Source organism: Mus pahari, chromosome 20, assembly GCF_900095145.1.
Source record: "Mus pahari chromosome 20, PAHARI_EIJ_v1.1, whole genome shotgun sequence".
In the NCBI taxonomy this organism is placed as follows: Eukaryota; Metazoa; Chordata; class Mammalia; order Rodentia; family Muridae; genus Mus; species Mus pahari.
In genome coordinates this window covers 9,139,315-9,167,158 of record NC_034609.1, presented here as the reverse complement: position 1 = coordinate 9,167,158, position 27,844 = coordinate 9,139,315, and the positions used below count along the sequence as shown (strand labels likewise).

The 27,844-nt window shown below is 50.7% G+C and overlaps 2 protein-coding genes across 3 annotated transcripts; both read left to right on the top strand.

Annotated features, from left to right (window-relative positions):
- The first annotated feature begins 8 nt into the window (after nucleotides 1–8).
- On the top strand, nucleotides 9–18,284 carry Nacc1 (nucleus accumbens associated 1). Of its 2 annotated transcripts, XM_021220297.1 has the most exons (6): nucleotides 9–190; nucleotides 11,927–12,838; nucleotides 12,921–13,094; nucleotides 14,041–14,146; nucleotides 14,269–14,366; nucleotides 15,458–18,284. In XM_021220297.1, the coding sequence occupies exons 2-6, from the start codon at nucleotides 11,935–11,937 to the stop codon at nucleotides 15,718–15,720; spliced, it is 1,545 nt and encodes a 514-aa protein (XP_021075956.1). In that variant the 5' UTR covers nucleotides 9–190; nucleotides 11,927–11,934; the 3' UTR covers nucleotides 15,721–18,284. The 2 variants fall into 2 exon arrangements, with proteins under 2 accessions (XP_021075956.1, XP_029388339.1); XM_029532479.1 differs by lacking the exon at nucleotides 9–190 and having other exon boundaries at nucleotides 11,927–12,757.
- A 7,858-nt stretch (nucleotides 18,285–26,142) lies between these two features.
- Nucleotides 26,143–27,642, top strand: Ier2 (immediate early response 2). The gene has a single exon (XM_021220508.1). It carries the CDS (start codon nucleotides 26,239–26,241, stop codon nucleotides 26,902–26,904), a length of 666 nt encoding a protein of 221 aa, XP_021076167.1. The 5' UTR covers nucleotides 26,143–26,238; the 3' UTR covers nucleotides 26,905–27,642.
- The last annotated feature ends 202 nt before the right edge of the window (nucleotides 27,643–27,844 follow it).

Here is a 27,844-nt window from a genome sequence, read left to right as displayed (position 1 = left end):
CTCGGCTGGGGCGGCCTGGCCCACAATGAATGGCCGCCGCGGCTACCACTGCTGCTGAGGCGGAGGCCGCGGAGGCCGCAGAGGCGGAGGCCGAGGCCGAGGCGCAGGGAGGCGCGCCCCGGGCCCAGGCCCGGCCCCAGCTGCCGCTGCGGAGCCCGCCGGGAGGCCCCGGAGCGCGGCCACAGCGCAGGTGAGACGGCCCGCCCCGGGCCCCATTCCGGCCTCCTCCCGCCGGGGCGGCCCGAGGACATCCGAGGTTCCGGCCCAGGGCCGCGAGGGGAGGCCCCGGGGCGCCCTGCCGCGCACCAGAAGCCGAGCCCGCGGCGCTGACAGCGGCGGGAGGGCAAGGGTGAGAGGGCCAGATCTCAGCTGGCGGCCTACAGCGTCCAGCCTCGGGCCGGGCCCGCGGGGCTCGAAGGCCGCTCGGGGGAGGCGCGGGCCGCGGGATCCTTGAAGTCGCAGGGCCGGAGGGGGGAACGGCGTGGAGCCGGCAGGCGAGGCTGGGGGGGAGGGGAGGCCTCGGGATGGCCGGGCGGGGGGAGGGCTGCGCCGCCCGCGGGGAAAGGCCTGGAGGGGTGCGGGAGGGCCGGAGCTTGCAGGTAGAGGGCGCTGGGGAAGGGGTGGGCGGGTCAGGTTACAGGCCTTGGGGGGAGGTGAGGAAAAGCCCGGGAAGTTAGACTTGGGGGGGTGGGCGGAGCTTGCTCGAGTGGGGGCGGATTGGAGAGCCCTGAGATAATTGCAGGGGGTCGCACGAGGTCAGAGCCCAGAGATGTGCGGGTGAGAACTCGGACGGGAGGGCATCAGGTAAGGCTGGGCGTGTTGGGGAGTTTGCGGGCGGCCCGGGGCCGTCTGGGCTAGGATGTGGGGGGCAGGTTAGGAAAACCTGGTGTGAGCTAAGGGATCTGCGCCCCCCATACACACACACACACACACACATCTCCGTGTGGTTGCTTAGGGTCAGAACCAAGGGGTTTCCTCTTTCCCACGCAAGGACAGGCCAGCGGGGTGGATGGGAGTTAGCGTGGGCTGCACCGGATACCTAGTTCAAACATCTTGTTTTCGGTGTGTACGGCCCCTACTCACCCCACCCCCACCCCACCCCCCACCCACCATGGAGGCAGCCCCGCCGACATTACCTGATTATTCTAGAGTCCTGAAATCGTTCTCAGCCTTCTGGCGCCGGAACCTGGGGGCTCCAGTCTAGGTGAGCCCCTCACAGCGTTGCATTGTGCCCTAGCTTTCCAGGCTCAACCTGCTGCCTGGGCCTGAATTCTGTCTCCTCCTGGGAGATAAAATATTCTGTTGCCTCCTGGGATGGTGACTGCCTGAAGCTCTGTTGTGTCTTTGAGACAAAACAGGTACCTACACCTCCTGAGTTGTGCCTGGGGGTGGGGGCTCCCGGTCCCAGGGCCTTCCCTCCCTCCTTGGTACTCCTCCTAGGGCAGGTTGTATGCTAAGCGTGGAGCCAGCTAGTTCATTGATTACTCGCCACCGCTGGGTCTTTGGCTTTCTCTTTTCAGAGAAAGAAGCTGGGGTTCGGGGCGGGGCTTGTCCCTGGTCATATGACTAGACTGTGGCCTATGCCCATTAAGTCAAGTTTGCCCTCCTTGAGTATCAGAAATTCCTGCTGTTCCAATTCCCTGTTGGAGTCTTCTTGGACCTGGCCTTTGCTGGGTTCCCTGGACTGGCTCAGTCAATCCTCTTGCAGGAGTTCCAGGGAACCGTGTATGGGTTACCTTCATCCTGCTCACACCTTCTCTCCCATCCCGCATCTGGGAGTCAGGGGGGGGGGGAGCGGGGGGTGGTCATGAAAGTGTTGTTCTGCTGCAGGAAGTGGTTGTAGAAGAGGGTGCTAGTGGTTTGGGAGTGAGGTTTTGCCTTGCCTGGACTTTGTGCGCCTTACTTTGGTTTCTTAGCACTCTGCTCCAGCTCTGGACTAATTGCAAGGTTAACAGTGTGTTCCTTGTTTTGGAAGGGTAAGATTTTTGTTTTAGTGTTTGTTTTTTGGTTGCTGATGTTACTCTAGCTCAGGCTGACCTTGAACTTATTATAGCCTAAGCTAGTCTTGAACTTTAGCCCTCTTGCCCATCATCCCACTGTGGGGATTGTATAGGAATGAGGACCACACACAGTTTGTCTTGGTGACATTGACTGGACATTCTCAGCACCAGAGTCAACTACAAACGTCTGGGTGTCTGGGATCAGGCAGTACTGGATTTAATGATGACTTTCTTGAGTCTCCATTTTCCGAGTTTCCAGAACACCACCATCTGCCTGGGCCGTGCCCTCTAGCCTGGTCTCTTGATGGGGGAGGGGAGCTGAGGACTGGTCCAGCAGCCTGTCTTACAGAACTTGGTGCTTTCAGATTGTTCTCTCTGCTGCTGCAGCTCTCCAGGAAAACCCCCCTCTTGCCCATCAGTTGTCTCTGTTAGTTGGACTGATATCACCTCAGCATCTTTATAATTACCTTTATTTTCACTACTGGCTGCTGCTGGAACTCTCCCTAGCTGTTGATGCCCAGAGACCCGATGTGGACCAAGGGGAACTGCTGGGGCATAGACTGGCTGCTCCTAGGCCTTATCGAGTCGAGTCGGGTATCCAGGACAGATGGTGTCAACTAGTTACAGCTGGAATGCAAAACTGGTGGGAGTTGGCTCTGCAGTATGAAGGCAGAAATGGCCAGGTGGCACCTCCACCTGCAACTAGAACAGAAGGTGCAGTGGTCACATCTGCTCTTCAGTGAGGACCTAAGGCAAGCCCAGCCTCCGCTAAAGTGGTCAGTTTGCTTTCAGTGTTTTGTGCCCACTCCCTTGCTGAAAACTGAAGCAGCAGTTCTGAGTAACAGTCAGCAGGCTTTCTGAAATGTCTGTTCAGATGGTGACCTAACTTACAGAAATGGTCCCCGGGGTACCGAGAAACGAGCTGCTCTGTTGATGAAGATGGTATAGCAAGGAGATGGTTTGGTCAGTGGTGTGGGGGCAGGGAGTCCAACTGGGTAGTCAGAGACTAGCCATGCTGTGAATAATAAGTTAGGTTGGGGGACGGGTGTTCTGGCTGAGGACAACACATTCAGAGTTTTTATTGAGTGTGTGCCAGGCTCCTGCTGAGTTACCAAAAAAACGTTTTGTCTTTGTGAGAGAAGAGTGAGGGCTGACTGGTGTAGAGCAGAGATCGTTCATGCTGTCCACAAGAAAGAACTCAGTCAGAGGATCTCCGAGGTCTCCCTAGCATCCACAGGCAAAGTTCAGATCCCTTGACTTAAATCCAGAGACACTCTTGTTCATTTGGGGGTTTGTTTTATTTTTTTGTTCTTGTTGTTGTTTTTGTTTTTTTGTTTTTGTTTTCGAGACAGGGTTGCTCTGTGTAGCCCTGGCTGTCCTGGAACTTACTCTGTAGACCAGGCTGGCCTTGAACTCAGAGTATCTTAATGTCTGTCCTCCACAACCCACTTCAGATTCATGAACTGAGTGGGCTTTCTTACATCTGTATTTGGTCTGTACAGGGTCCATCAGAAGGCTGCCTTGTGAGCCCTAACCCAGGGGTTCATTGTCAGAGCCAGTGATACAGCACCTGACTGGCCCAGCTGCATACCTGAGTTGAGCTTGAGGCAATGCTCTGGCAATGTGTCCCCTTCCTGGGGCTCCTACCCCAGGATCACTTTAAACACTTCTCTGTGTTTGAGCTCACTCAAGCCAATGACTAGCCAGCCCTGTGTGGTGTCGTTACTATCTGACATATTAAAGAACTGAAGCAGTCTTTCAGCATAACCCTCTTTGAAGTCTGCAGTAAGTGACCTGTTCGCTGGTGATATCTTCCCTGGAGTGTATTGGCCCTGTCTGTGGATGGGTGGGGTTGGGAGAGAAGCAGGCAGGTTAGAAGTAACATATCACAGGTTGTACTTAACAAATGCTCGCCATCTATTTGCTCTCCTCTGTGCAGCCTCAGCAGAGGTGTAAAAGTTAGAACTTGGTGGACTTCTGGTATTCTCTGAGTAGAGCAAAAGAGTTAAGGGTGAGTGAACATTAGGATGTGACAGGGTCAGGTGCCTCTGCAAGGTCACCCCTCCTCATCCCCAAGACACTGGCTAGAGCTCTTACTCCCCACTTTGCCTGTCTGACAAGGACACACCTGACCTGTTTAGTTTGTCATGGGTGGGATAGAGGCACTCGGGCTTCTAGGTAGCTAGGATTGCTCATTAGCCCAGTGATCTAGGATAGCTTCCCGCCATCAGGTACTGAGCTGGTGGCAGGAGCAGGGGAATCCACCACAGAACAGTGAGATCCTATTAACAACAGAAGGAGGGCCTGAGGTGTAAATGACATTGATACTAGGTTCTAATACCTAGTATCTGGTTGGGGGGATTACGGAGGAGTCTTGCTGGCTATGTGATGGGTTGTGAAGGCACTGAGGAACCCTTAGAGACTATTGCCTGAGGTAATCCTTGTAACAGTACAGGTTCCAGGACACAGTAAAAGGCATGAGAAGTGATAGAGTTCATAGACAGGAAGGTGCAAGAGTGACAGTGCCAGTGATAGCTGCTTGTGTTGGATGTCAGCTAAGAACTGAGGTGGCTGTGTTGGCCTTTTTTTTTTTCTCTCCCCTTAAAATATTTATGTGTTTTGGGGTGGGCAGTAATTTGTGGGAGTTGGTTATTTCCACCTTGGGGGTTCTGGAGATCAAACTCAGGTTGCCAGGCTTAGCAGCAAGTGGCCTTACTCATTAAGCCATATGTTAATCTATTCTTTTAGCCTGATATTGGGCCATTAGTGCTGTGCATCACCAGTGGCCAGCNTTTTCAGGGATTGAAGCCTAGTGGAATGCAGCAATACTTCCATTAGTAGGTTCTTCATCTCCATACTTAACCTTCACAAACACTTCTGTGTCTGTGTTGAACATGTACACACTTTTTGTGTGTTTTTTTTTTGTTTGTTTGTTTGTTTTTGAGACAGGNTTTCTCTGTGCAGTCCTGGCTGTTCTGGAACTCACTCTGTAGACCAGGCTAGCCTCGAACTCAGAAATCCGCCTGTCTGGGATTAAAGGCGTGCATCACCACCGCCCAGCTCTTTTTGTGTTTTTAAGGATGGAATCCAGAGCTTGTGCATGCTGGGCACACCCCCCTGACCCGAACAGACTTTTGTTTCTTTTCCTTATCACCTAAACAACAGTATTATAGCTCCTGGTTTTGAGACAAGATCTAGTTGCACTTACGTAGTCCAGACCAACCTTAACCTAATAATTCTCCTGCCTTGGCCTCCCAGATGCTGGAATTAGGAGGGTATATAACTTGCCTCTTATGATTTATATATTTACTTTTTTTATTACATTTAATCTATTTGGCAGAACATGGGAACAATCACGGGACAACTTAGGAGAGTCAGTTCTTTCCGCCATTAAGAGTCCTAGGGATCAGACTCAGGACACTAGCTGTGGAGGCAAGCTTTACCCAGTGAATCATCTCCTTGCCCTGCAACTAACTGGCTTCTGACATCTCTTATGTACATTAATACTGGATTTGGTACTAGAAGTCAGCTAGGGACAATGCAAGCACTAGAGGTGCAGCTCAGCGGGAGAGCACTAGGCAAAGGTCCTAGGTTTTATCTCCAGCACCAAAAAAAAAAAAAAAAAAACAGGAAAAATCTACCAGAGGCTCTGTTTACATTCTATGTACTGGGCTGTCGATTTATATAAGGGACTGGAACATCTTTGTATTAAGAAGCATGAGTTCTCCGGGCAGGTCTGCTTTGTTGTTTAAAGTTTGTTTTTTCATAGTCTTGCTTTGTATCCTTGAATAACTAGCTCAAGTGGTCCTATTGCCTCAGCCTTCCAGGTAGCTAGAAACTCCATTTTCTTACTTGATAGATGGAAGAAACAGTCATATCTGACCTGTAGTGGCTCTCAGCCAGGGTCCAGGGCTGTGTCTCAAAACAAATACTTGTTGCATTGTCCTGTTTAGGAGTTAATGCACCCCTTTGGTGATACCATGGTCCTACATCATCCCCAGTGCATCTCAGCAAGCCCCATCTACAGTGGAACTACCCTCCCTTGGCCCTGGTTATGCCATTGTTACCTCAGGGACTCTGCATTTGATCTTTGTTCTCTGTTCTCTTTTGGGTCTGAAGGCACTCATAGAGCTGACTGTGACTTAGAATAGGCTTATGATCAGACTTGGTAGCATTACCCAGGCAAGAGCCCCTGAAAACAGGAGGAACGGTTGCTGGGCTCTGTACGGATCCGGAGTTCTGTTAGGCAGAAGCCAGAGTGTGGGGGCCACTTGGAACAAGTTGGAAGAGGTGGCAGACAGAGGTGTCCGCCTGCCTGTTCCTAGAGCTGTGGGTGGAAGAAGGAGATGGAGGAGTATGGGCAGGAGGGAAACCGGGTCAGGCTCACCTTTGGAAACCTAGTGGTAAGGACCCCGGTTAGCCAACAGACTCCTTTTCTGGGTGGGGAGGTTTGGACTATCCAGAACTCCTCTCTGCCCGGTTTGTGGCTTCTCTGGGTACTAGTGTTTCCGTCTGTGAGATGCTTCCTTCCTAATGGCTTCAGCATTTTCTGTCTGATGACACAGACAGGATTCAGGAACAAACTTGGGCCTGTTCTCTGTGGGATCTAGGCCTCTCTTTTTGCCTCCCTGGCCTGTTCTCCTAAATCAGATGTCAGGAAGGCTCATTTCTTCTCAGGAAATACACTGAGGAATAAGATGACCTTATCTGAGCTGTTACCAGGCACTGTGAAAGGGAACTACTGTTCATCCTACTCCTGCCACAAATGTAATGACAGCCTTTCAGGGAAAGAGAATGAGTTCGGTGTGGGGAGGGGAAAAAAATGCCCTAGCACTTGGTACTTGGGAGGCAGAGGCAGACAGATCTTGGTAAGTTCAAGGCCACTCTACACAGGAAGTGGTGAGATTTTTGTTGTTATTGTTGTGTTATTCACGATTTATTTATTTTTATTCACATTACATCCCAATCACAGCCCCCTTACATAGGAAGTTTTAAGCCAGCCAAAGCTACATAATAAGACCCTGTCTCAAAAACAAAGAACCAAAGAGAGAAATTAGATACCAGCTGATTGTGGGGATTGACATACTTGGGAGGCTAGGGCAGGGACTCAGTACCATCCTCTGTTACCTTCATTTTCACTTTTGTCCTGTGGACAGGAGTGTGTGTCTGCATTGTACTGTTAGGATTGGAGCGGGAGGCTTTGCCGCTAAGCTGCCCCAGCAGAAATGCATTGTTCATGTTCTGGAGGCTGGAAGTTCAGATGCAGGGGCTGCAAGCTCAGTCTTCAATGTCTGCTGGGGCTGTAGAAGGTGGTAAGGGAGGGATGAACAGGCTTCCTTGAGTGTCACATGAAGGTGGAACCATCATGAATTAATTACCTTCCAAACTTATGCCCTAACCCATCCACCCCTTTGAAACATGGTCTCCTTTGGCCCAGGCTGGCCAAGTAGAGTCAAAATAGGTGTGTGCCACAATGCCCGCCAAAGCCCTGCCTAATTGTTACGTTAGAAGTAGATTTTGACATGCAAATTGGTTTTTCTTTTTTGGAGTTTTGATATCCTTTTGAGATTAGCTCAGGCCAGCACTATTCTCTACCTCATCTACCCGCTGCTGTGACTACCCATGTGCACCATCATACTAGACTGGTATGTTTCTTTGTTTGTTTTTCTGGTGCACAGGTATAACCCCCTCTGTGACCTGGACTGCCTTCTGCAAAAGCCAGTGGTCTCTTCTCAGGAAACATCCTGCCAGACCCCTTTCCTCAGTCAACTCAGTATGACTGAGTCTGAAACTCAGTGACATTACTTCAGAAGCTCCATCCTAACTTCCTGTCCTGAGGTCAGCTATCTGAGGGGCCAAGACTCTAGAGCTTCGCTCTCGTTTTAGACATGGAGTTAGATTTGAGGGATGACGATGGTGAGTGGTGGTTGTTGTTGTTGTTTGTTGTTTTAGATAACGTGTATGAAGGGGCTAGAGAGATGGCTCAGTGGTTAAGAGCACTGGCTACTCTTCACAGGGACCTGGGTTCACTTCCCAGCACCCACAGGGCAGCTCACAGTTGTCTATAACTCTAGTTCCAGATGATCTGACAGCCGCACAGAGACATATATGCAGGCCAAACACCATGCACGTAAAATTAAAATAAACTATTGTTAAAATATGTATGTTTACCCTGCATGTATGTGTACCATGTACTTGTGGTTCCTAGGGAGGCCAGGAAAGGGCTTCTGATTCCCAGGAAATAGTGTTAGAAACAGTTGAGTTGTGTGGCCTAAGCTGACATTGAACTATGTTCAAGCTATCCTTTCCACCTCGACCTCCTGAGTAGCTTGAACTACAGGCATATACCACCATGCCTGGTCCAGTCCTAGGGGAAGGGACACAGTAATGAACCTCTTGGGGTGAACTTTCTGCCCTATGGGGCCTCTATGAAGCAAAGATAAGACTTCATTTATCTATAAAGTTGTTTTGACACCATGCATGTGCTGTGGTAAGTGTGTAGGATGGCTCTGCAATTAAGAGTTACTTGTGCCAGGCATGGTGGCGCATGCCTTTAATCCCAGCACTGGGGAGGCAGAGGCAGGCAGATTTCTGAGTTCGAGGCCAGCCTGGTCTACAAAGTGAGTTCCAGGACAGCCAGGGCTATACAGAGAAACCCTGTCTCAACCAAAAAAAAAAAAAGAGTTGTGCTGGGTGGTGGTGGGTGGCATATGCCTTTAGTCAAAGTGTTTGGGAGGCAGAGGCAGGCCGATCTCTGATTTTGAGGACAGCCAGGGCTACACAGTGAAACTTGTCTCAAAACAAAGAGTTGCTCGTTCTTGCAGAAGACTGGGGTTAGAGTCCCAGACTCTACATGGTGGTGCATAACCATCCATAACTCCAGTCCTCTGACCTCCAAGGGCACAAGGCATGTTGGTGGTACACAGACATAATTGCAGGCAGTCATACGGCATGAGTAAATGTAAATAGACATTTTTTAAAACTAAAGAAAAAAACAGTAGTGGTGTGGGGAGGAGTCAGAGGCAGGCAGATCTCTGAATTTGAGGCCAGTCATCTACAGAGGAGCTCCAGCCAGAACTGTATAGTGTAACCCTGCCTTGGTCTATACCTCTGGGTGCTGGGACTGCATGCATGTTCTATTTCTTTTTTCTTTTTTTTTTTTTTTTTGGTTTTTAAAAACAGGGTTTCTCTGTATAGCCCAGGCTGGCCTCGAACTCAGAAATCCACCTGCCTCTGCCTCCCGAGTGCTGGGATTAAAGGCGTGCGCCACCACGCCTGGCTGTTCTATTTCAATTGAATCATTTTCTTAAAAACCATTCAAGTAAGCCAGGTAATTTACTTAACACCTAGAGAATAGAGGCAAGCCCATCCCTGTGTGTGAGATCAAGTCCAGCCTGGGTCTGTATGAGACCCTGTTTCCAGAAAAAGAAAAGAAAACATGGAGCTGGGTGTGGAGGCTCCCCAGCACTGAGGAGGCTGAGGCTAAAGAATCATTGCAAGGGGGCTGGAGAGATGGCTCAGCAGTTAAGAGCACTGCTCCTCCAGAGGTCATGAGTTCAAATCTCAACAACCACATGGTGGCTCACAACCATCCTTAATGAGAAACAAATTTAAAAAAAGAAAAATCTATGGCCCATAGCAAAAGGGAAGCGGGAAGGGGGAAAAAAAGAATCAGTGCAAGCTCAAAACTAACCTGGGTTACATAGTAGAAACTTGTCTAAAAACAAAGCAGTAAGAAATCCCCTTTATTTTTGCAGATGGACAGTATGCCCACCAGGTTCAAATTTTAATATAGAAAAATATACCTGGCACAACATCCCTACTCTGTACAGAGGAAACCAGTTGTAGTCTCCTCTGTTTATTTGGGGGTCTGGGTGTGGCAGGCTGGGTTGGGTCAGGGTGTGATTGGGCAGCCTGCCCCATGTAGCTATATCCCAGTCTTGTTTGTTTTCTGTTCAACAGTTTTGCTGAGATAGACCATGCATCTATACTGTACTGGTTTGCTTCTATACTGTACTGGTTTTTCTTTTTGAGATCTGTTCTGTGTAGCCCGCCTATCTCTCGGCCCAGTGGATCCTCCCCTGTGCCCTACGGAGTTCCTAGGACTCACACGTGGCTTTGCTGTGGGCTTTCATGTATTCAGAGCCAGGGAAAGATTAATCATTGTTAACTTTAAATGATAGCTCATTATGCCGAGAGTAAGCACACATTCCCCGGCTCTAAGCAAATCCCATTCTCCTTTCCCAGCTCCTTGCAACCTTCTGTTTTATGTTAATGGAGTTGCCTTTTCTAGAGACTTCATATAAATGGAGTCCTATGCCATGTGGTCCTTCGGTCTTGCTTTTTCCTATCCCATGAAGAACCTTGAGACTTTTCCCAAATTGTTTTTCATATACTCACCAGCAGTGTGAGAGAGTTCAAAGTTCTTACCTTTGGTAGTACCTGCCATATTTTTCTGTGGAGATAGAGGTGGCTGGAACTTAGAACCTTGTTCACACACCCAGCCTTTTGCCTGCTTTGTTCCTGCTTTCAAGCTTACAGCATGAGGCTGTTTTGCATTATGGTTTGAATGTGCATTTTCATGGTGACTAGCTGTATGATTAGTGAGTGCGTTAAGGTCATATTCTGGGCCACAGACTGTGGTATTGTCATGCCAGTGGCCGTGTTTAACATGAGTGTAAGAATGTTGGCGCACAGCCGGGTGTGGTGGCGCACGCCTTTAATCCCAGGATTTCTGAGTTCGAGGCCAGCCTGGTCTACAGAGTGAGTACCAGGACAGCCAGGGCTAAACAGAGAAACCCTGTCTCGAAAAAAAAAAAAAAAAAAGAATGTTGGTGCACTATGCCTGTGTCCTCTTATGTGAAAGAAACTGATCTTGGCCATCTATTCGCAGAGTCTGTAGGACCAGTATCTTCACGTTCAACCAACCATAGAGCCACAAAGCATTCCCCTGATGGTTAAACTCAGTGGTAGAGTATGTGCCTAGATTATGTAAATCCCTGGGTTCTATCCCCCAGCACTGATCAGAACATTTAAAAGGTTTTTTTTCTTAGAATTACTATTATTTTATGTGCATGAATATTGCCTACATGTGTATCTGTTGGGTCCCTTGGAACTGGGGAATGGATGGTTTTAAATTTGGATGCCTGGAATCAAACCTTGGTCCTCTATAAGAGATAAGCACTCTTTACTACTGAGCCATTTCTCCAACCCCTTCCAGGAACGTTCATTTTAAATCCAGCTGTGGGACTGGTGAGATGGTTCAGTGGTTAAGAGCACTGACTGCTCTTCCAAAGGTTCAGAGTTCAAATCCCAGCAACCACACGGTGGCTCACAACCATCCATAATCAACAGCTACAATGAACTTACATATAATAATAAATAAATCTATAAATCTAGATGTGATGATTCATATTGTTATCCTGGCACTCTAAAGGCTAAGACAGGAGTAGTTCTGTAAGTTCCAGACCAGCTATAATGAGAAATCTATCTCCAATAGAAAAGACTTTCGAATATGGAAAGTATTACCTGGTGCTTATATCAAACCAGGTAGTATCAGTCCTAGAGACCATATAACACTCATGAAGCACATCAATGACCCCAGTATCTGAGAGGTGGAGGCAGGAAGACCAAGACTCGGACCAACTGAGTAGCATAGTAGTATCTATAGTGTCCTTGCACCAGTCCCCTGCAGAGGCCCTTGGGATGACTCAGTCATAAAAGCAGGGCTGTGAGGGGACAGAAGTGGAAGTGACACTGCCATCCTTAGATGTATCACAGATTTTACCATGTGGCTGTTGTTTCTGACTCCCACATGCTCTCCTGCAGGAGGTGAGGAGGTTGCTGAGGCAGGGCAGGGCAGGGCAGGGCCTCCGTTGGTTTCTGCCACCTGACCTGTCCAGCATCTATCTCCTGTCCTTATGCAGCTGCTGCCATGGCGCAGACCTTGCAGATGGAGATTCCAAACTTCGGCAACAGCATCCTTGAGTGCCTCAATGAGCAGCGGCTACAGGGACTATACTGTGACGTATCAGTGGTGGTTAAGGGCCATGCCTTCAAAGCCCACCGTGCTGTGCTGGCTGCCAGCAGCTCCTACTTCCGGGACCTCTTCAACAGCAGCCGCAGTGCTGTGGTAGAACTGCCGGCCGCTGTGCAGCCACAGTCATTCCAGCAGATCCTCACCTTTTGTTACACAGGCCGGCTAAGCATGAACATGGGGGACCAGTTCCTGCTTATCTACACAGCCGGCTTTCTTCAGATCCAGGAGATCATGGAGAAAGGCACTGAGTTCTTCCTCAAAGTTAGCTCTCCAAGTTGCGACTCCCAGGGTCTGCATCCAGAGGAAGCCCCATCCTCAGAACCTCAGAGTCCTGTAGCGCAGACATTGGGGTGGCCAGCCTGTAGCACGCCACTGCCCCTTGTGTCACGGGTCAAGACAGAACAGGAGTTGGACTCAGTGCAATGCACACCCATGGCCAAGAGGCTGTGGGACAGCAGCCAGAAGGAGGCTGGAGGCAGTGGTGGCAACAATGGCAGCCGCAAAATGGCCAAGTTCTCCACGCCAGACCTGGCCCTTAACCGGATGCCTCAGCCACTCTCAATGACCACAGCTACAGCAGCAGTGGCTGTGGTTGCAGTAGGGGGATGTGTGAGTGGGCCCAGCATGTCAGAGCGGACCAGTCCAGGTACCTCCAGTGCTTACACCAGTGACAGCCCCAGCTCCTACCACAATGAAGAGGACGAAGAAGAAGATGCAGGTGAGGAGGGCACAGATGAGCAGTACCGTCAGATCTGCAATATGTATACAATGTACAGTATGTTGAACGTTGGCCAGACAGGTGAGTGCCACCCATCCCTTCCATGTGCTTCCCTGTATGTATGTGTGTAAAACGTGAACATACTTGTCCCCTGTTCCCACAGCTGAGAAGGTAGAGGCCCTTCCTGAGCAGGTGGTCCTTGAGTCCCGCAGTCGCATTCGAGTGCGGCAAGACCTGGCATCTCTCCCAGCTGAACTTATCAACCAGATTGGCAATCGTTGCCACCCAAAGCTCTACGATGAAGGTGACCCATCAGAGAAGCTGGAGCTCGTGACAGGTGTGCTGGCAGTGCTTTAGTTCCCACCCCTTTGCTTTGCAAGCTAGCAGTGTCCCAGGACACTTGACACTACCCATTCCCATTTGTACAACTCTTAGTAGTAGATGCCCTGACGAGAGAGACTAGGGTAGGTGAGTTGGGACAGGGGGTATGATTCAACTACTTACCATACATGAAGCCCTGGGTGTCACACCAGGTACTGCATAGACTGATAGACATTTTATAATCTGGGCACTCAAGAGGTGGAGGCGCAAAGGTCAGAAGATCACTGGCAGCCCCTGGGATACATGAGCCCTTGTTTCAAAAAGCAAAAAAAACAAAATAACCTATTGAGTTTAAGCCAGGGGTATGAAACCAGCATGCTAAGGGGATCCCAACTTTTTGTTTTGTTCTGATTTTTCAAGACAAGTTCCTCTCTGTAGCCCTGGCTGTCCTGGAACCAACCCATTGCTCTGTAGACCAGGCTCTCAAACTCAGAGACCTGCCTGCCTGCCTTCCTGAGTGCTGGGGTTAAAGGTGTGCTCCACCCCCACCAGGCTAGATTCCAAGTTTTATTCTCAGTACCACAGAAGGGAGGTGGGTGAGGAAAGTGGTACTGAGCTGTCTCCAAGAGAGGTAGGATATATCTGGGATCCTAGATTCAGAGTTTGAAGTCACCTTGGACTACATAGGGAAACCATCTCAACCAAAAAGAAGGGAGCAGAGAGAGGAAGGAGAGAGAAGTTGATTTGCTTCTCATCAAAGACCAATCTGTAGGTTTCTAGGTCATGGGAAGTAGTGGAGATGGTTCGTGGTTGGGCCAGCATTTTGGGGCCCACTGTCTTCCTGGGCCTCTACCACCGTGTTTGTATCTACCTGGGTGTATTCACAGTGCCTATGGCACACTTGGGTGTTCAGACTAGGTGAGTTGAGAGTTGGGCCCAGACCATGTGACTTTTCTTACTAGGCACCAATGTATACATCACAAGGGCACAGCTCATGAACTGCCACGTCAGTGCAGGCACGCGGCACAAGGTCTTGCTGCGGCGGCTCCTGGCTTCCTTCTTTGACCGGTGAGGTACACCCCAGAGTCCCAGGGTTGGGAAGCAGGTTACCCTCCCCTCATCTTCCCCCCCACCGCACCTCCAACCTCTACCAGGAACTCTGATGTCCTACACTTCTACCCTCTCTCTAGGAACACACTGGCCAATAGCTGTGGCACTGGCATCCGTTCTTCCACCAATGACCCCAGACGAAAGCCACTGGACAGTCGTGTCCTCCATGCTGTCAAGTGTGAGTGTTGTGCTGGGGCCTGGGGTTTGTTGTTGATTGATTAGTTGGGGGGGGGGTGTTTGTTTTTGAGACAGGGTCTCTACACAGTCCTGGTTTGCCTAGAACTTACTATATAGTTGTAGGCTACTATGCTGTGGTAATAGTAGTGTTGTGGTGGTAGTAGTTGTTGTAATCTAACTCAGTAGTTATATAAGCTGGCCTTGAATTCTCAAGTGCTAGGATTTAGAAGCCTGTGCCACCATAAAGTGTCAGAAGTATAGGATGGATGGATGGATGGATTGGATGGATTGGAGGGCAGGGAAATGACTCAGTATTGGTGAGGCACTTCCAGGGTGGCTGAAGTTTGATCCTCAGAAGACACATGAAGGTGGAAGGAGAGAAGTAGTACATCACAATAATAGTTGTTTTCTTTTTAAGGGTACACTCAGGAAGGAGAATCTTGTTTGTTTGTTTGAGTTTGAGGACAGTCAGGGCTATGTAGAGAGACCCTGTCTCAAAAAAAAGGGTGTGGAAGGCCAATGAGGTGGTTCTGTAGCTGAACAGCCTGAGTGTGACCCTCCATCCCTTCTACAAGTTATTCTCTGACCATCACACATCCACATTCTAAAACTTTTTAAAGAGAATGTTCTGACCAGCACTCAAGAGACTGGAACAGGAAGAGTTCAAGGTCAGCCACAGCTACATTGGAAAAGCAGGGTGGGTTCTAAGATCCTTTGTGGTTTATTGGAAAAGAGGATTCAATAGAGTTTCTTCACATTTGGGCATATATTATATGGAAGGACCTGAGTGTCTTTTGTCAAGCAGGAGGACCTCAAGTCCAGGGTAGTCAAGAGAAGGTTGAGGTGGCCAGAACTGTCAAAGGGCATGTCTATGGCATTGGCAGCCACTTGTCAGGGGAGGCCTAGGTTGGCATGAGTAACTCCCAGGCTCTGAGTCATATAGCACCACATTTCCTTGAGGGGGTGGTAAAGCGGGGGCCCAGGTGAGCAGTAGTAGTTTGTTATCGTTAGTGGTATCCACTGGACTTCCATAGAAACTGGGAGGATTAATGGGAGGAGTCTAGGCCTGAGCTGCCTGCTCTACCCCCACAGACTACTGCCAGAACTTCGCCCCCAACTTCAAGGAGAGCGAGATGAATGCCATTGCAGCTGACATGTGCACCAATGCCCGCCGAGTGGTACGTAAAAGCTGGCTGCCCAAGACCAAGCCACTGCACCTGGTGGAGGGTGATAACTACAGCAGCTTCATCAGCGACACTTGCAAGATGGAACCGGACATGATGAACATGGAACACAGCTTCGAGACAGCCAGCCACGATGGCGAGGCCGGCCCTTCAGCTGAGGTTCTCCAGTAACATACATGTGACACCCCCTTACCGGATGTCACACTCCCCCTCCTATCACACCCCCACCTATCACCTACCTGGTCACGATCTACTGTCTCCCTCCCCAGGACCTGTGAGGGGCTGCTCCATGCCTTCTATCTGGATGCAAGAGCTGGCTGACAAGGCCAAGCCACTGTACCTAGGAAAGGGCAGTGCCTACAGCAGCTTTCTCAGTGACCACGAGGAAGAGCAGAACTTGATAGGCATAGAATACAGCTTCCACACAGACAGCCCCTCAGTGAAGGTCCTCCAGTACCTGCCCAGGACCCTTCCATGGATGTCACACTCCCCTCTTGTCACACACATACCCCCACCACCTTAGTCACGAGCTACTGTCTGTCCCTCCCCAGAACCTGCAGGGGTGCTGCATGCTCCCAGCCCCTCTGCCTCCCTGTCATCCCACACCTTTTCCCCAAAGCAAGCTGGGCTGGGTCTAGAGAGGACAGGCATCAATCAGGTGGGATCTGTGACCTTCCTCAACACTCACGGGGAGCCCTGGTTCCCCTTCCTCTTAGGCATTTCCCAGCACCAGGCCCGGCTAGGGGACGGGCAGGACTCAAGAAGAGCCTGCCCCTCACTGTGGCTGCTTGGGACTCCACGGGCCCAGGGGTCTTCTGGACCCCTCCCACCATCCCCCCAGTGCTTCCATGTCTCCAAAAGCGCCTTCCTGTCCCTCTCATCTGTCCCTGCACCTTGGGGCTGGGGTAGGTGGGGCCAAGAGGGACTGTCTACTTTACAAACTAAGGAAACAAGCCCAAAAGGCTTAGAGAAACTCTAGAACTGACCCTCTGTGACAGCCTCCATCACACCCCTCTTAGTCCCACCCTGCTCTGCCTCTGTGGGCCCCCTCAGCCCAAGAGGTCATTCCAAGAGAGCAGTGCTCCTATGGGCAGGTGAGGGTCTCAGGACAGGTTTCCAGTCTGGCAGAATTTGTGGGTGTGCATGCGTGCGTGTGTGCGTGCGTGCCTGCGTAGAGTGTTTGCTTTTAAAAACATGAAGATCAAGAGGCAGCAAGACCAGGGTTGGAACCAGGGAGCAGGCTGGGAGACTGCTGCCCTTCTCCCATCCGACCCTGGGCAGGGCTCCCAGCCCCCACCCCCTGTACATAACTTTTTGAAACATTTTTTTAGCGAATGAAATATTGAAGTATAAGATTTCCTTTTATTTTTCAAATCAGTGGGAATGTGTCTGAGGTCCCCTGGGTCCCTGGGCTGTGGAAGGCAGGATGCAGGGAAGACTGAATGTGTGTGTGTGGACTGTGGGTGCATGTTTCCACAGGGGCCCAGTCCCAGTGCCCCAGGACTCCTGTGGATCCAACCAGCTTCCTCTCCCCCGGGACTACAGTTTTAGGGTGTTCACAGGTCTCAATTAGCTGAGCCCACTCCTGGGGGAATGAGGCAGGGCAGGTCCACATCCATTGTTACTGGGCTGTGGAGCTTTCTCTGGCCACACTCCTTTCCACCCTAGCTCTCCAGGAGCAGTCTTTTGGGTGTCTTGAGTTTGACATGTGAACACGGGGTTTCTGTTACTCCCCTCCATTAACGTCCTTTCACTATCTCACTGGTTCTGTTCTAGCCCTGACCTCCCTCCCCCCCCTTTCCCCAACTCTGCGTTCTAGCTGCCTTTTCGGAGGCGGGGGCTTGCAGGATTGGAGAAGGTGGGATGGAGCCTTTTGAGTCATATCTGGAGACCTGTCTCCAGGCCAGCAGCACCCTCTAATCTGCCATGATCCCTCTTACAATCTGATGGTGTGAGGGTGGGGTGTTGGGTCTGACTTGGCCCCCAGTACCTTATCCCTGGGTGACCAAGTGGAGGGGAGTAGACATCCCTAGCTAAAGCACAAGCACCTTAGTCATACCCCCTCCCTCCACCCTTCCCCGGCCTGTTACCCACCTCCCCAGCAAAGATCCCAAAGCACAATCTCCTGATAGCTTGGCAAGCAGCTGAGCCTGGCTGTGATGAGGGCGGGCTGTGCTCCCAGCCCAGGCTTAGTAAGGGGGCAGCTCTGTGGGGCTGAGAGGTCTTGTAGAGTGGGCAACAGAGCCCATTGGTTCCAAGCACCTCAGGAGGTGGCCCTGACTCCCGGGACTTGGGGTGAGGGAAGTATAAAGCCAGGGGTGCAGGGGAGAATACTACTCACTAGGAGAGCCAAAGACAGGGTTGTGCCTTACCTCAGGAGCCACCCCTGCACCCCTCTGGCAGTCAGCTGCTTGCCCTGCCCTCCTGAGAGCTGCATGGTCCCCACCCCAAGCACCCAGGAGAGTGNAAAAGTAACCCACTTAGCAGGAAAAACAAGTAGGGGCAAACCCAGTGGCTACCCTCCCACCCATCCATGCCTCTCATGGGGACAGGCCATCACCCACTGGCCCATGTGAAGTGCCAATGCCCTCCCCACCCAGAGCCGAGCCCCCACCCTTCCCAGGCCCACAAGTGAGATTGCACATTAACTACTGTACGGAGAGGAGTGGTGTTGGGAAATGTGAACCCTGAGAGTCAGTGATGCTGATAAGAATAAACAAGACGCCTTTGTAACAGCCCTGCTGTGCTCTGCTCACTGGAGAGGGACATGCTACCCTACTCATAGGTGCACACCTGCCTCCTTGTGTTAGGAGTCCGTGTGCTTCCCCTAAGCTGCACCCCAGCCTGAGATCACAAGTGCAGCTAGGGTTCACGCAGGAGCTCCATGGTAAACCATGCAGACAGCACTACATCCTAGGGGCCCAAGAAAGGCTGGAAGAACAAAAGCATGTGGAGAATGGAGGTGGCTCAGACCCAGGAGTGAAAGCTAGAAGATTGGGAGTTGAGATACATGGCCAGAGGAACCTGGGCTGCTTAAGAGCTCTCAGGTCTCACCAGGTCACTGGCCTTCATTGCAGTCAGACTAGCCCAAGCCCCGCCCCCTCCAAGGAGACTGTCTGGAGGGATATTCCTGAGAAGTACTACGTTCCTAAGGGCTTTTTTTTTGTTTTGTTTATTTTATTTTAGACAGGGTTTCTCTGTGTAGTCCTGGCTGTCCTGGAATGAACTCTGTAGACCCGGCTGGCCTCGAACTCAGAAATACGCCTGCCTCAGCCTCCCATAGTGCTGGGATTAAAGGCATGTGCCAACACTGCCCGGCAGCACAATGTTCTTAATAAAGCAGGAACACTTTGGATTAGGAGGTTAGTTTGATTTGTGGTTTATGAAGCGTCTGGGCTAGGACTCTCTTGCCTCCACCTTCCAATCCTGTATATTTCATGGAGAGGAGGAGCCTTTGTTTTGGTATGGTAAAAAGATAGCCCAGACTCGGCCCTCAGAACCAAGGGTTGGGGCAAGTAAGGTGGCTCATCAGAAAAAAGGCACATTGCAAACCTAATGATGTGGCTTAGAACCCCAAAACCCATGAGAACTCAGCTAACAAAGCTGTTAGCTCCCTTCCGTTCATCCTGTGGAGCTCACAAAATAAAATAGTTTTTATAAAACAAGAACAAAATCTGTATCAATACTTGGGATATTAGCACTTAAATTCCTAACACACACACACCTGAGCCACTTGAGAGCCCTAAGCCTAGAGAAGCTACCCAAAAGATGAGCCACAGTTTTTCAATGTTGGGATTTTTTTTTTTTTTAAGATTTATTTATTATATATAAGTACACTGTAGCTGTCTTAAGACACATCATAAGAGGGCATCAGATCTCGGATGGTTGTGAGCCACCATGTAGTTGCTGGAATTTGAACTCAGGACTTCTGGAAGAGCAGTCAGTGCTCTTAACCACTGAGCCATCTTGCCAGTCCTGGGATTTTTTTTTTTTTTTTAAGATTTTTTTTACTTATTTTATGTATGTGAGTACACTGTACCTGTACAGATGGTTGTGAGCCTTCATGTGGTTGTTAGGAATTGAATTTTTAGAACCTCTACTCACTCTGGTCGGCTGCTCACTCAGTCCCTGCTTTCTAAGGCCCAAAGATTTATTAACACTGTAGCTGACTTCAGATGCACCAGAAGAGGGCGTCAGATCTCATTATGGTGGTTGTGAGCCACCATGTGGTTGCTGGGATTTGAACTCAGGACCTTCAGAAGAGCAGTTAGTGCTCTTAACCGCTGAGCCATCTTGCCAGCCACGGTTTGATTTCTATTGTCATGTATTAGGCATGGGGGGGGGGCAGTGGGGCAGAGCTTATGCAAGGTCTTCCCACTTCACCTTGTAGGAGCACTTGAAACCACACCTGTGGAGGAAGCTAGGTTTCAGCCCAAGGCCCAAAGGTCCCACTAGCTTGGCAAGACAGCCTTGAGTCAGCTCTCCACATCCCATTCCCCCTTTTAAATAGTCAGGACAGCACAGGCCATAGAGTAGTAGACCCAGGACCACCACAATGGCAGACCACTGTTGTTTGCCAAAGGGTCAGAAGTCAAGGAGGCACAGTACCAACTTCTTCCCTTTACCTACCCAAAAAGAACTTAACCACTTATATGGGACACTTCCATCTTCCTGAGGACCCAGTCCATCTGAAACTATGTGATCTATCCAGTTCATGAGTGAAGACATCCAGCATGCTACAAATACCATGGTGAAATGGTAGCCCCTGTGCACCAGAGAAGTCAGGGGCACCAAGCTCTGGTCTTACATGACACACACACCCAACATGACCTGATGTGTTTCCGAACCTGGATGCTCTCAGACATTACTTTCAGCTGTTATCCTGGTGGTCGATGATCAACTGCTGAATTGGAGGAACAGCAGCTAACATACCTGAGGGTTTTCACAACCTTACCCCGCCACACCTCCCCATCCACAAACCTGCTGGGTGGCTTGCTCTTATAAGTAGCAAGAGCACACTGAGGCTTCTGAGCAGCTGGCAAAATCAGGGCAGGACACTGACTCAAGGCAGACCCAGATGGGTTTGTAGCAGACAGGGTGGAGTGACTATAATACAGACTGGCATGGGCTGCCTCCCCAGACCTGCCACCAACAAGGGGGCCGTTCCACTCAGCATGCTTCCGTTTCCTCATGGTTTGCTTGTTTATTTTGATACATGGTCTTACTGTGTACCTGGCTGTCCTGGAACTCGGAACCTTTGCCTCTGCTTCCTAAAGGGAAATGCCACCCAGCTTAAGAGAGACATAGACCTTGTTTCCCAGGATTGGAGTGGGGAATATTAAATCGAAAAGAATACCTAGAATAGGACTTAACAACAGGAACTACTGGTACACCTTGGTTCTCTTTCTTTACATATGTGTGTATATACACTCAACATGCCAAGGCACGTTACCCCAGATACTACTGCACCAGTCCTTCCATGTTAATGGCACTCTATAGTCTAGCAGGCCTTCAACTTAAAATATTCCCACCTTAACTTTAGTCTTCCATTACATGGAGTGTCTAGCATTTAGTCTGGTTTTTGTTTTTAATTCTATGTGTACAACCACACTTCATTTAGGCTTTGGGATTTGTTTTGTTTTGTTTTTAAGACAGAGTCTCTTGTATTCTCAGACTCCTTACATAGCTAAAGATGACCTTGAACTTCTGTTCCTCCTGCCTCTACCTCCTGAGTGCTAGGATACCAAGTGCAGGCTACCACACCCTGTTTATGAAATAGTAAGAGTCAAACCTGTGGCTGGGCAGTGGTGGCGCACGCCTTTAATCGCAGCACTTGGGAGGCAGAGACAGGTGGATTTTTAAGTTTGAGGACAGCCTGGTCTACAAAGTGAGTTCCAGGACAGCCAGGACTATACAGAGAAACCCTGTCTCAAAAAAAACAAAGAATCAGGCTGGTGAGATGGCTCAGCGGGAAAGAGCGCCCAACTGCTCTTCCAAAGGTGCAGAGTTCAAATCCCAGCAACCACATGGTGGCTCACAACCATCCTTAACAAGATCTGACGCCCTCTTCTGGAGAGTCTGAAGACAGCTACAGTGTACTTACATATAATAAATAAATCTTTTTTTAAAAATGTAAAAAAAAAAACAAAACAAAGAATCAAACCTGTGGCTTAAAACATGCTAAGCAAACATTCTACCAACTGAGCCAGGCATGGTATACAGCGTTTGGGAGCCTAAGGTAAGAGGATTGCTCAAGTCCACAGCCACTCTGGGCTACAGAGTGATCCACAGCCTGAATCAAGACTTAAGCTTAAAACCCTGGAACCTTGTGCCCAGAGAAACTGCAAGGGGAAGGTCTTCCTGGCCCCTTGTCATATCCCAGAGCCCCTTTACTGCTCAGGTGGAGGGGTGTTATGAAGCCAGGGGATCCACTCCCTGATACTGAAGGTTGGATGGCTGGAGTTGACCTTGGGCTAGGTCCTGTTACTGTTTCTGCAGACCTTACTGTATTTTGTTCATTTAGTTGGCAGGGCAATGAGGTATGCCTGAAGTGGAGAGTGTTTGATGGTACAACTTCATGGGACGTGGAGTTGGGGGCCAAGATGTGGGAGTTTTGTTTTCTGAGGGTTTCTCTGTAGCTCTATTCTGTCCTGGAAGTTCATCTGTAGACCAGGCTGGCCTCGAGCTCAGAAAAAGATGTGTGCCACCAGGCTATGAAGATGGCTCCAAGGTAAGGACAATGATGCCAAGCCTAACAACCTGAGGTCAATCTCTGGGATCCATTGTGTAAGGAGAAAAATCAGTTCTCCTAAAATGTCCCTTAATCCCCACACACACTATATATATAAACAAGTAAATGTAAAAAATTAAAACCTGTCTGGGCCTCCTGTGTCGGCCTCTGGTTCCTGGATTACAAGCATTAGTCACCTCACCAAGCTTACCATGAATTTTAATTTTGTTTGGGATAGAGTTTCACTATGCCCTGAATGGCATGGAACTTGCTGTGTAGACCACAATAGCTTTGGAACTCCGCAATCCTCCTGCCTCACCCTCCTGAATGCTGGAATTAGTGGTATAAGCCATCATGCCCAGTTGACCATAGACTCTCCTTATCTCTAGGCAACCAGCATACACTGTAGTTAACAGCTGCTCAAGAGCATTGCTAAGACAGCAAGTACATCCTTTACTTCCAAATGTTTTTATGTACTAAGACCTTAAGTGTAAAGAGGCAGATAGATAGCCAAAGAATGCAGAGGCTAGACACTGACAGAAAGGAAGGGTCACACACGCAGAAGACGGATTACACCAGGTCAGACTGACAGGAAGCAACACCGGTGATACTTGAGCTGCATGTTTACCTCTGATTCCTCCCCATGAAGGCCAGGGCTATTAGGCTGACCAATATGAACGAAGTGGTCCTTCATTTCCTGTGGCTGAAGATAGCATTTAGAGTCTAGAGATCCTAATACAAGCTAAATATGGTATTGCACGATTTAATCCCAGCGCAGAAGAGGCAGAGGCAGGTGACAGTGAAACCCCGTCTCAAACAAAGCACACCTGTGCCCAGCTTCAATAGATACCCTAATCTCCCAATACATCCTAACCGGACTTCACCTGTACTGCTTCCTGCGTGCTCTCTGTGAACACCCTTCTTTCCATCAGGTCCCCAACAGGGAGCTTGAATTTGCCTGGATTGCCTTCCACTATGCATGTGCTGAGCCAAGAATCAAAGCCAGAGATGTAAAAACTTCCCCCAGCGTGCATTCCTCCAGACTTCAACACTTCTCAGCTGAACAGCTTCCTTAAAGGGCTGGCTCCCACAACCCCCTACGGTGGCCACAGGCTCTGCCTTGCCTCCTCTCTAAAGCTCCAGGATATAGTCGTTTCTTCCAAGTCCCAGAGGTCCCAATGATGCTACTCAGGCTATTCCGCAGCTCATTGGTGGTCAGTCGAGCTCTTTCCGACCACCACAGTCTCTCCCTGCAGGAGCTCGCACCTGCGCTGGCGCGCAGCCTACAGACCGTATTCACAGCTTTCTGCACATCACTGCGGGAGCACGACTCGAAGCAGAGGTCCCAAACCAGCCGAGGCCCAGACATCCCAACAGCTCTCCGAATATCCTTTCACTCCACTACAGGGAGACCCACGCACCCGATGGCCTACACCTTGGCACCGACTAGCTGCGAGACAGCTCCCTTCCATCCCTTTCCCGACACCGTCACTCACCCTCGGACTACAAAGGATCCTAGAGAGACAGATCATCCCCTCCTCCCCGCAGCTCGAGCCCCCACCCAGCAGGAGCAGGCTAACTTGTTCACTAACAGAAAGCGATACATGGTGCCACCTTCGCTGCCGGGATGCCACCATCGGGAACCCGACCGCCAAGAAAAAGCCGCGCTAGAGGGCCAAAGCGCGTGGACTTCCGCCTGCACCTCGGCCATCTTGGTTGTGAGCATACACATACTGGCAGCCTACTACAAAATTGGGTCGAACCTCAACTGTGGAACCTCAGTTTCCTTTTTAGCCAATATGAATAATCTTGCTTTTGTGTAACTCTTATGGGATGACAGCGGGATACGGAGTTCATTCTACCAATGCATTAATTTAGCTAGCTCAGTGGTCAAGAGCACTTGCTGTAGCTGAACACGGTGGCTCACGCTTTTAATCCTAGCGCAAGGGAGATAGAGGCCAGCCTTGTCTACAAAATGAGTCCCAGGACAGCTAGAGCTACATAGTGAGACCCTGTCTCAAAACAAACAAAATATGCTTGTTCTCAGAAAACACAGGTTCGATTCCCAGCGCCCACATAACGGACCCAGTGTCCGGAGATCCCATGCCCTCCTCTGGCACAGGCATGCAAGCAGGTAAAATACAAAAAGAAAAAGAGGAGGAGGAGAAGAAAAGAAGGAGAAAGAAAAAGCACTCAGAAGCATTGCAGGACAGCTGGAACTATAAAGGTGGTATCTTGTTTCAAAAACAAAAAACCAAAAATTATTAAAAGGCCAGCAAGGTGGCTCAGCAGGTAAAGGGGCGTGCCACCAACACTGAGTACCCGGGTAGTTTCCCCAGGAAGACGGGAAGAAAGAACAGCCCCAGAACCGAGTACTTTGTCCTCTACATATGTGAGTGCAGGAGGGTTTCGAAGATGTTTTTCCGTAACTCCACAGGGTGCGAATCTCACTCCACCCGGACTCTTCCCGCATGACGGTGCCGCAGCGTGTGAGAGCATGAGAGAAGGAAACGTCCAGTTTTCTCCGGGACGCTGAGCAGACTGCCCAAGAACGGTAGCACCAAACAGACTCGAAGGACCCGAGACAGCATTTAGACTCCTGAGGGCTGGAAGCCCCAGAGATTGGAGGGGCGTGCTCGCCGATGGAAGGGGCCCCGCCCCGGAAGCCCTCTCCTCCGCCTAAGCCAGTCTGCCCTTGTTCTTATATGGGCATCGGAAGTGGTTCGCGGCGCCAACTACGTCATTACATCCAAATTTAGCCAGGGAAGTCGGCCGGCTGCAGTGGCGGGAAGCCTGCCCGCTGCGTGGGGGTGTTTCTTAAAGGGCCTGCACAGCAAATGAAGGGTTATTTGAACTTTTTCTCCCTTCTGCAACTAGAATCAAGTTTTTCTTGGAAAGTGATACAAAGTGGAACCCACGTCTTATTTTTTTCTTTGTTTCTGTATGTTTGTGAGTGAGTGTGTGTGTGTGTGTGTGTAAGACACCGTACAGAAGTCTGTTCTCTTGTACCGCGTGGGACCGGGAATCGAACTGAGTTCGTTAGGCTTGGCAACGAGTGGCTCTACCCACTGAGCCATCTCGACCCAGATATCTGTCTTTCTTGGAGTAATTCCGTTCACGAGGGCGTGAAGGCAGAAAACTGCTCTATTGACAAGGGAAGATCGCAGGCCTTATGCTCATTGGGACTTCCATGCCACTGGGTTGCAGAAAACTGGGAGATGTTTAACGTTGAAACTAAAGACAGCAGTCGTGAGGTGGTTGCTATCTGTGGTTACGGGGTACAGTGTCCGTGCCCACTTTCCACCCATGTCCAGAAAGGTGGAGATAGAAGGGCTGCAGGCTTTAGTTGACCCTTTCGCCATAGTAAATATTGGTCAGGTGGCTGCTTATTTCTCACCTGGAAAACTGTATCTTCTATGGAGTGGAGGAGAGAGAAAGTTCGACATTGTAGTAACTGGCGTGTATTAACTGCTTAATAAGTAGCAGCGTTTTTACTGTTCAGAAAATATTAATTAGCAGGCTGGTAGGCAAGATGAACAGTGCCCTCGGGGAATGTACCCCGGTCCCGGGTTTTCCCCACTGCAGTCAGATTACCGCCCACTATCCGTCTCGTTGGTGGCCCTCATCCTCTGGCCCGTTGGTGACTCTGAGAACCCAGAACCTAGTGTCTTAAGGCGCAGTGGGGAAGTTCTTCCTTGCCGGTAGTTAAGTCCTTTTTCCTTCGAGGCGTAAATTTATCCCTATTGCTTTAAGGGCTCGCTAGCCACTGTGGAAAGCCCGGATGAGGCCCTCTGGTTGGGCGTGGTGTTGCAGTGACGTCACTCTGAGTATATTTAAAGGCTCCGGCTTGCAGCTCTCGCCGCGACGTCTAGCAGTGTACCTGCCAGTGTAAGTGTTTTGTCTGGGCAGCACCGCCCGTCTTAACCCATTCTCTACTTAGCTACTCCCGTCGAACAAGCATGGAAGTACAGAAAGAAGCGCAGCGCATCATGACTCTGTCGGTATGGAAGATGTACCACTCTCGCATGCAGCGAGGTGGCTTGCGACTCCACCGGAGTCTGCAGTTGTCCCTCGTTATGCGCAGCGCTCGGGAGCTCTACCTCTCAGCCAAGGTAGAAGCCCATCAGCCCGAGTTCCCGCCATCCCGCAGGGCCCTTGACCCTCGCCTGCACCCGCCGCGGGAAGCCGAAGTTGCAGTGGAAGCAGCGCCCCCCGACGCCGAGCAGCCTCCGGAGCCCATGGATACGCAAGAGGAAGTGCTGCGAGTCCAGGAGACCCCTGCGCTCTGTGACCCGTCCCCGGCTAGAGTCAGCCGCAAGCGCCGGAGCAGCAGCGACTTGAGCGACGGTAGTGACGCCGGACTGGTACCAACTAAGAAAGCCCGTCTAGAAGAGGGGGAGGGGGAGGCGACGTCGGAGGTTCCCGATCGCCTGCAGCTTCCTCCGGCACAAAGCGAAGGTGCCTTCCCTAACCTCGCCCGCGTCCTCCAAAGGCGCTTCTCCAGTCTCCTGAACTGTGGACCCGCCGTGCCCCCGCCGACGCCCCCCACGTGCGAGGCCAAGCCAGCCTGCCGCCCGGCCGACAATATGCTCAACGTGCTGGTGCGAGCCGTGGTGGCCTTCTGAGAATTACGAGCGGCGCCACCGGAGCGGAGAACGCACACCCGAGGCAAAGGCCGGAGGGGGCCGTGAAGAAGAGCCGCGGCCCGAGCTGCCGAGAGGCCAGGGGAAGGACTGAGGGGCGCGGGCGCCTCTCCCAGACGTGCGTCCATTGGTGCTATTAAAGGACTGTCCCTTCTAGGCTTGGAGAAGGGACACCTGGATCTTGAATCTCAGGGTCGGACTTTCTAGGGGCCAGGCTGCCCTTTCAAGGCCGTTTCACTACCATTCGCGTTTCGGCCCCTACAAGTGGGCACGCTTGTGCAAGCGGTCAGAGTTGCGTCATGGGACAGACGCGGGTGCTTCCTGTTGCCTTGCGTGGGTGTGGGGCCTGGGAGGAGGCCAGGGTGTGGACACGCCCTAGGGACTGGGAAGTGACTTGAGTCACCTTGCTCTCCCACAGGCTGCTGTGGATGAGCCTGAACTGAACCAATCAAATCTTTCTGCGATCAGAGTTGAAGCGGCTGGAGACCCCGGGACCGGTCAACCTAGATGACCGCCTGGCGTGGACCACCGCGGGACGGGTGGGCGGCTGGTCGCAGTTGCTGTCATAGACACGACTTCTTCGGGCAGGAGAGAAAAAATATTTTTTACCAGCGTGTTTAAGAAAATCTTTACTTTTCCCACAGTGGGTTGTTTAATTCCCAACTACCTGGAGTTTTACAATGTCAGCTAGGAAAATAAAGACCATCGGTGTAAAACGCGCGGCTCGTCTGGCTTGCTTCCCTGGTGGGGGAGGGGCGGGATTAAGGGGTCAGGGCTGGCAGCCGCTCCCTAAGCCTCCGGAACTGGTTTGACTGGGTGCAGAGCCAGAGGGAGGCCGGGCCCCATTTCTTTGCCACGAGTTTGCCTGCTTAAGCTAGCCCTGTAATTTGGGAGTGCCTTAGAAATTAACGAACTGGGGGAA

Bases quoted from the DNA above. Each gene is read 5' to 3' on its own strand.
- Nacc1 (XM_021220297.1), top strand. From the start codon at position 11,935: ATGGCGCAGACCTTGCAGATGGAGATTCCAAACTTCGGCAACAGCATC. The intron at 13,095-14,040 runs GTGTGCTGGCAG...TTTTCTTACTAG, and splicing joins GAAGCTGGAGCTCGTGACAG to GCACCAATGTATACATCACA. The intron at 14,147-14,268 runs GTGAGGTACACC...CCCTCTCTCTAG, and splicing joins CTGGCTTCCTTCTTTGACCG to GAACACACTGGCCAATAGCT.
- Ier2 (XM_021220508.1), top strand. From the start codon at position 26,239: ATGGAAGTACAGAAAGAAGCGCAGCGCATCATGACTCTGTCGGTATGG.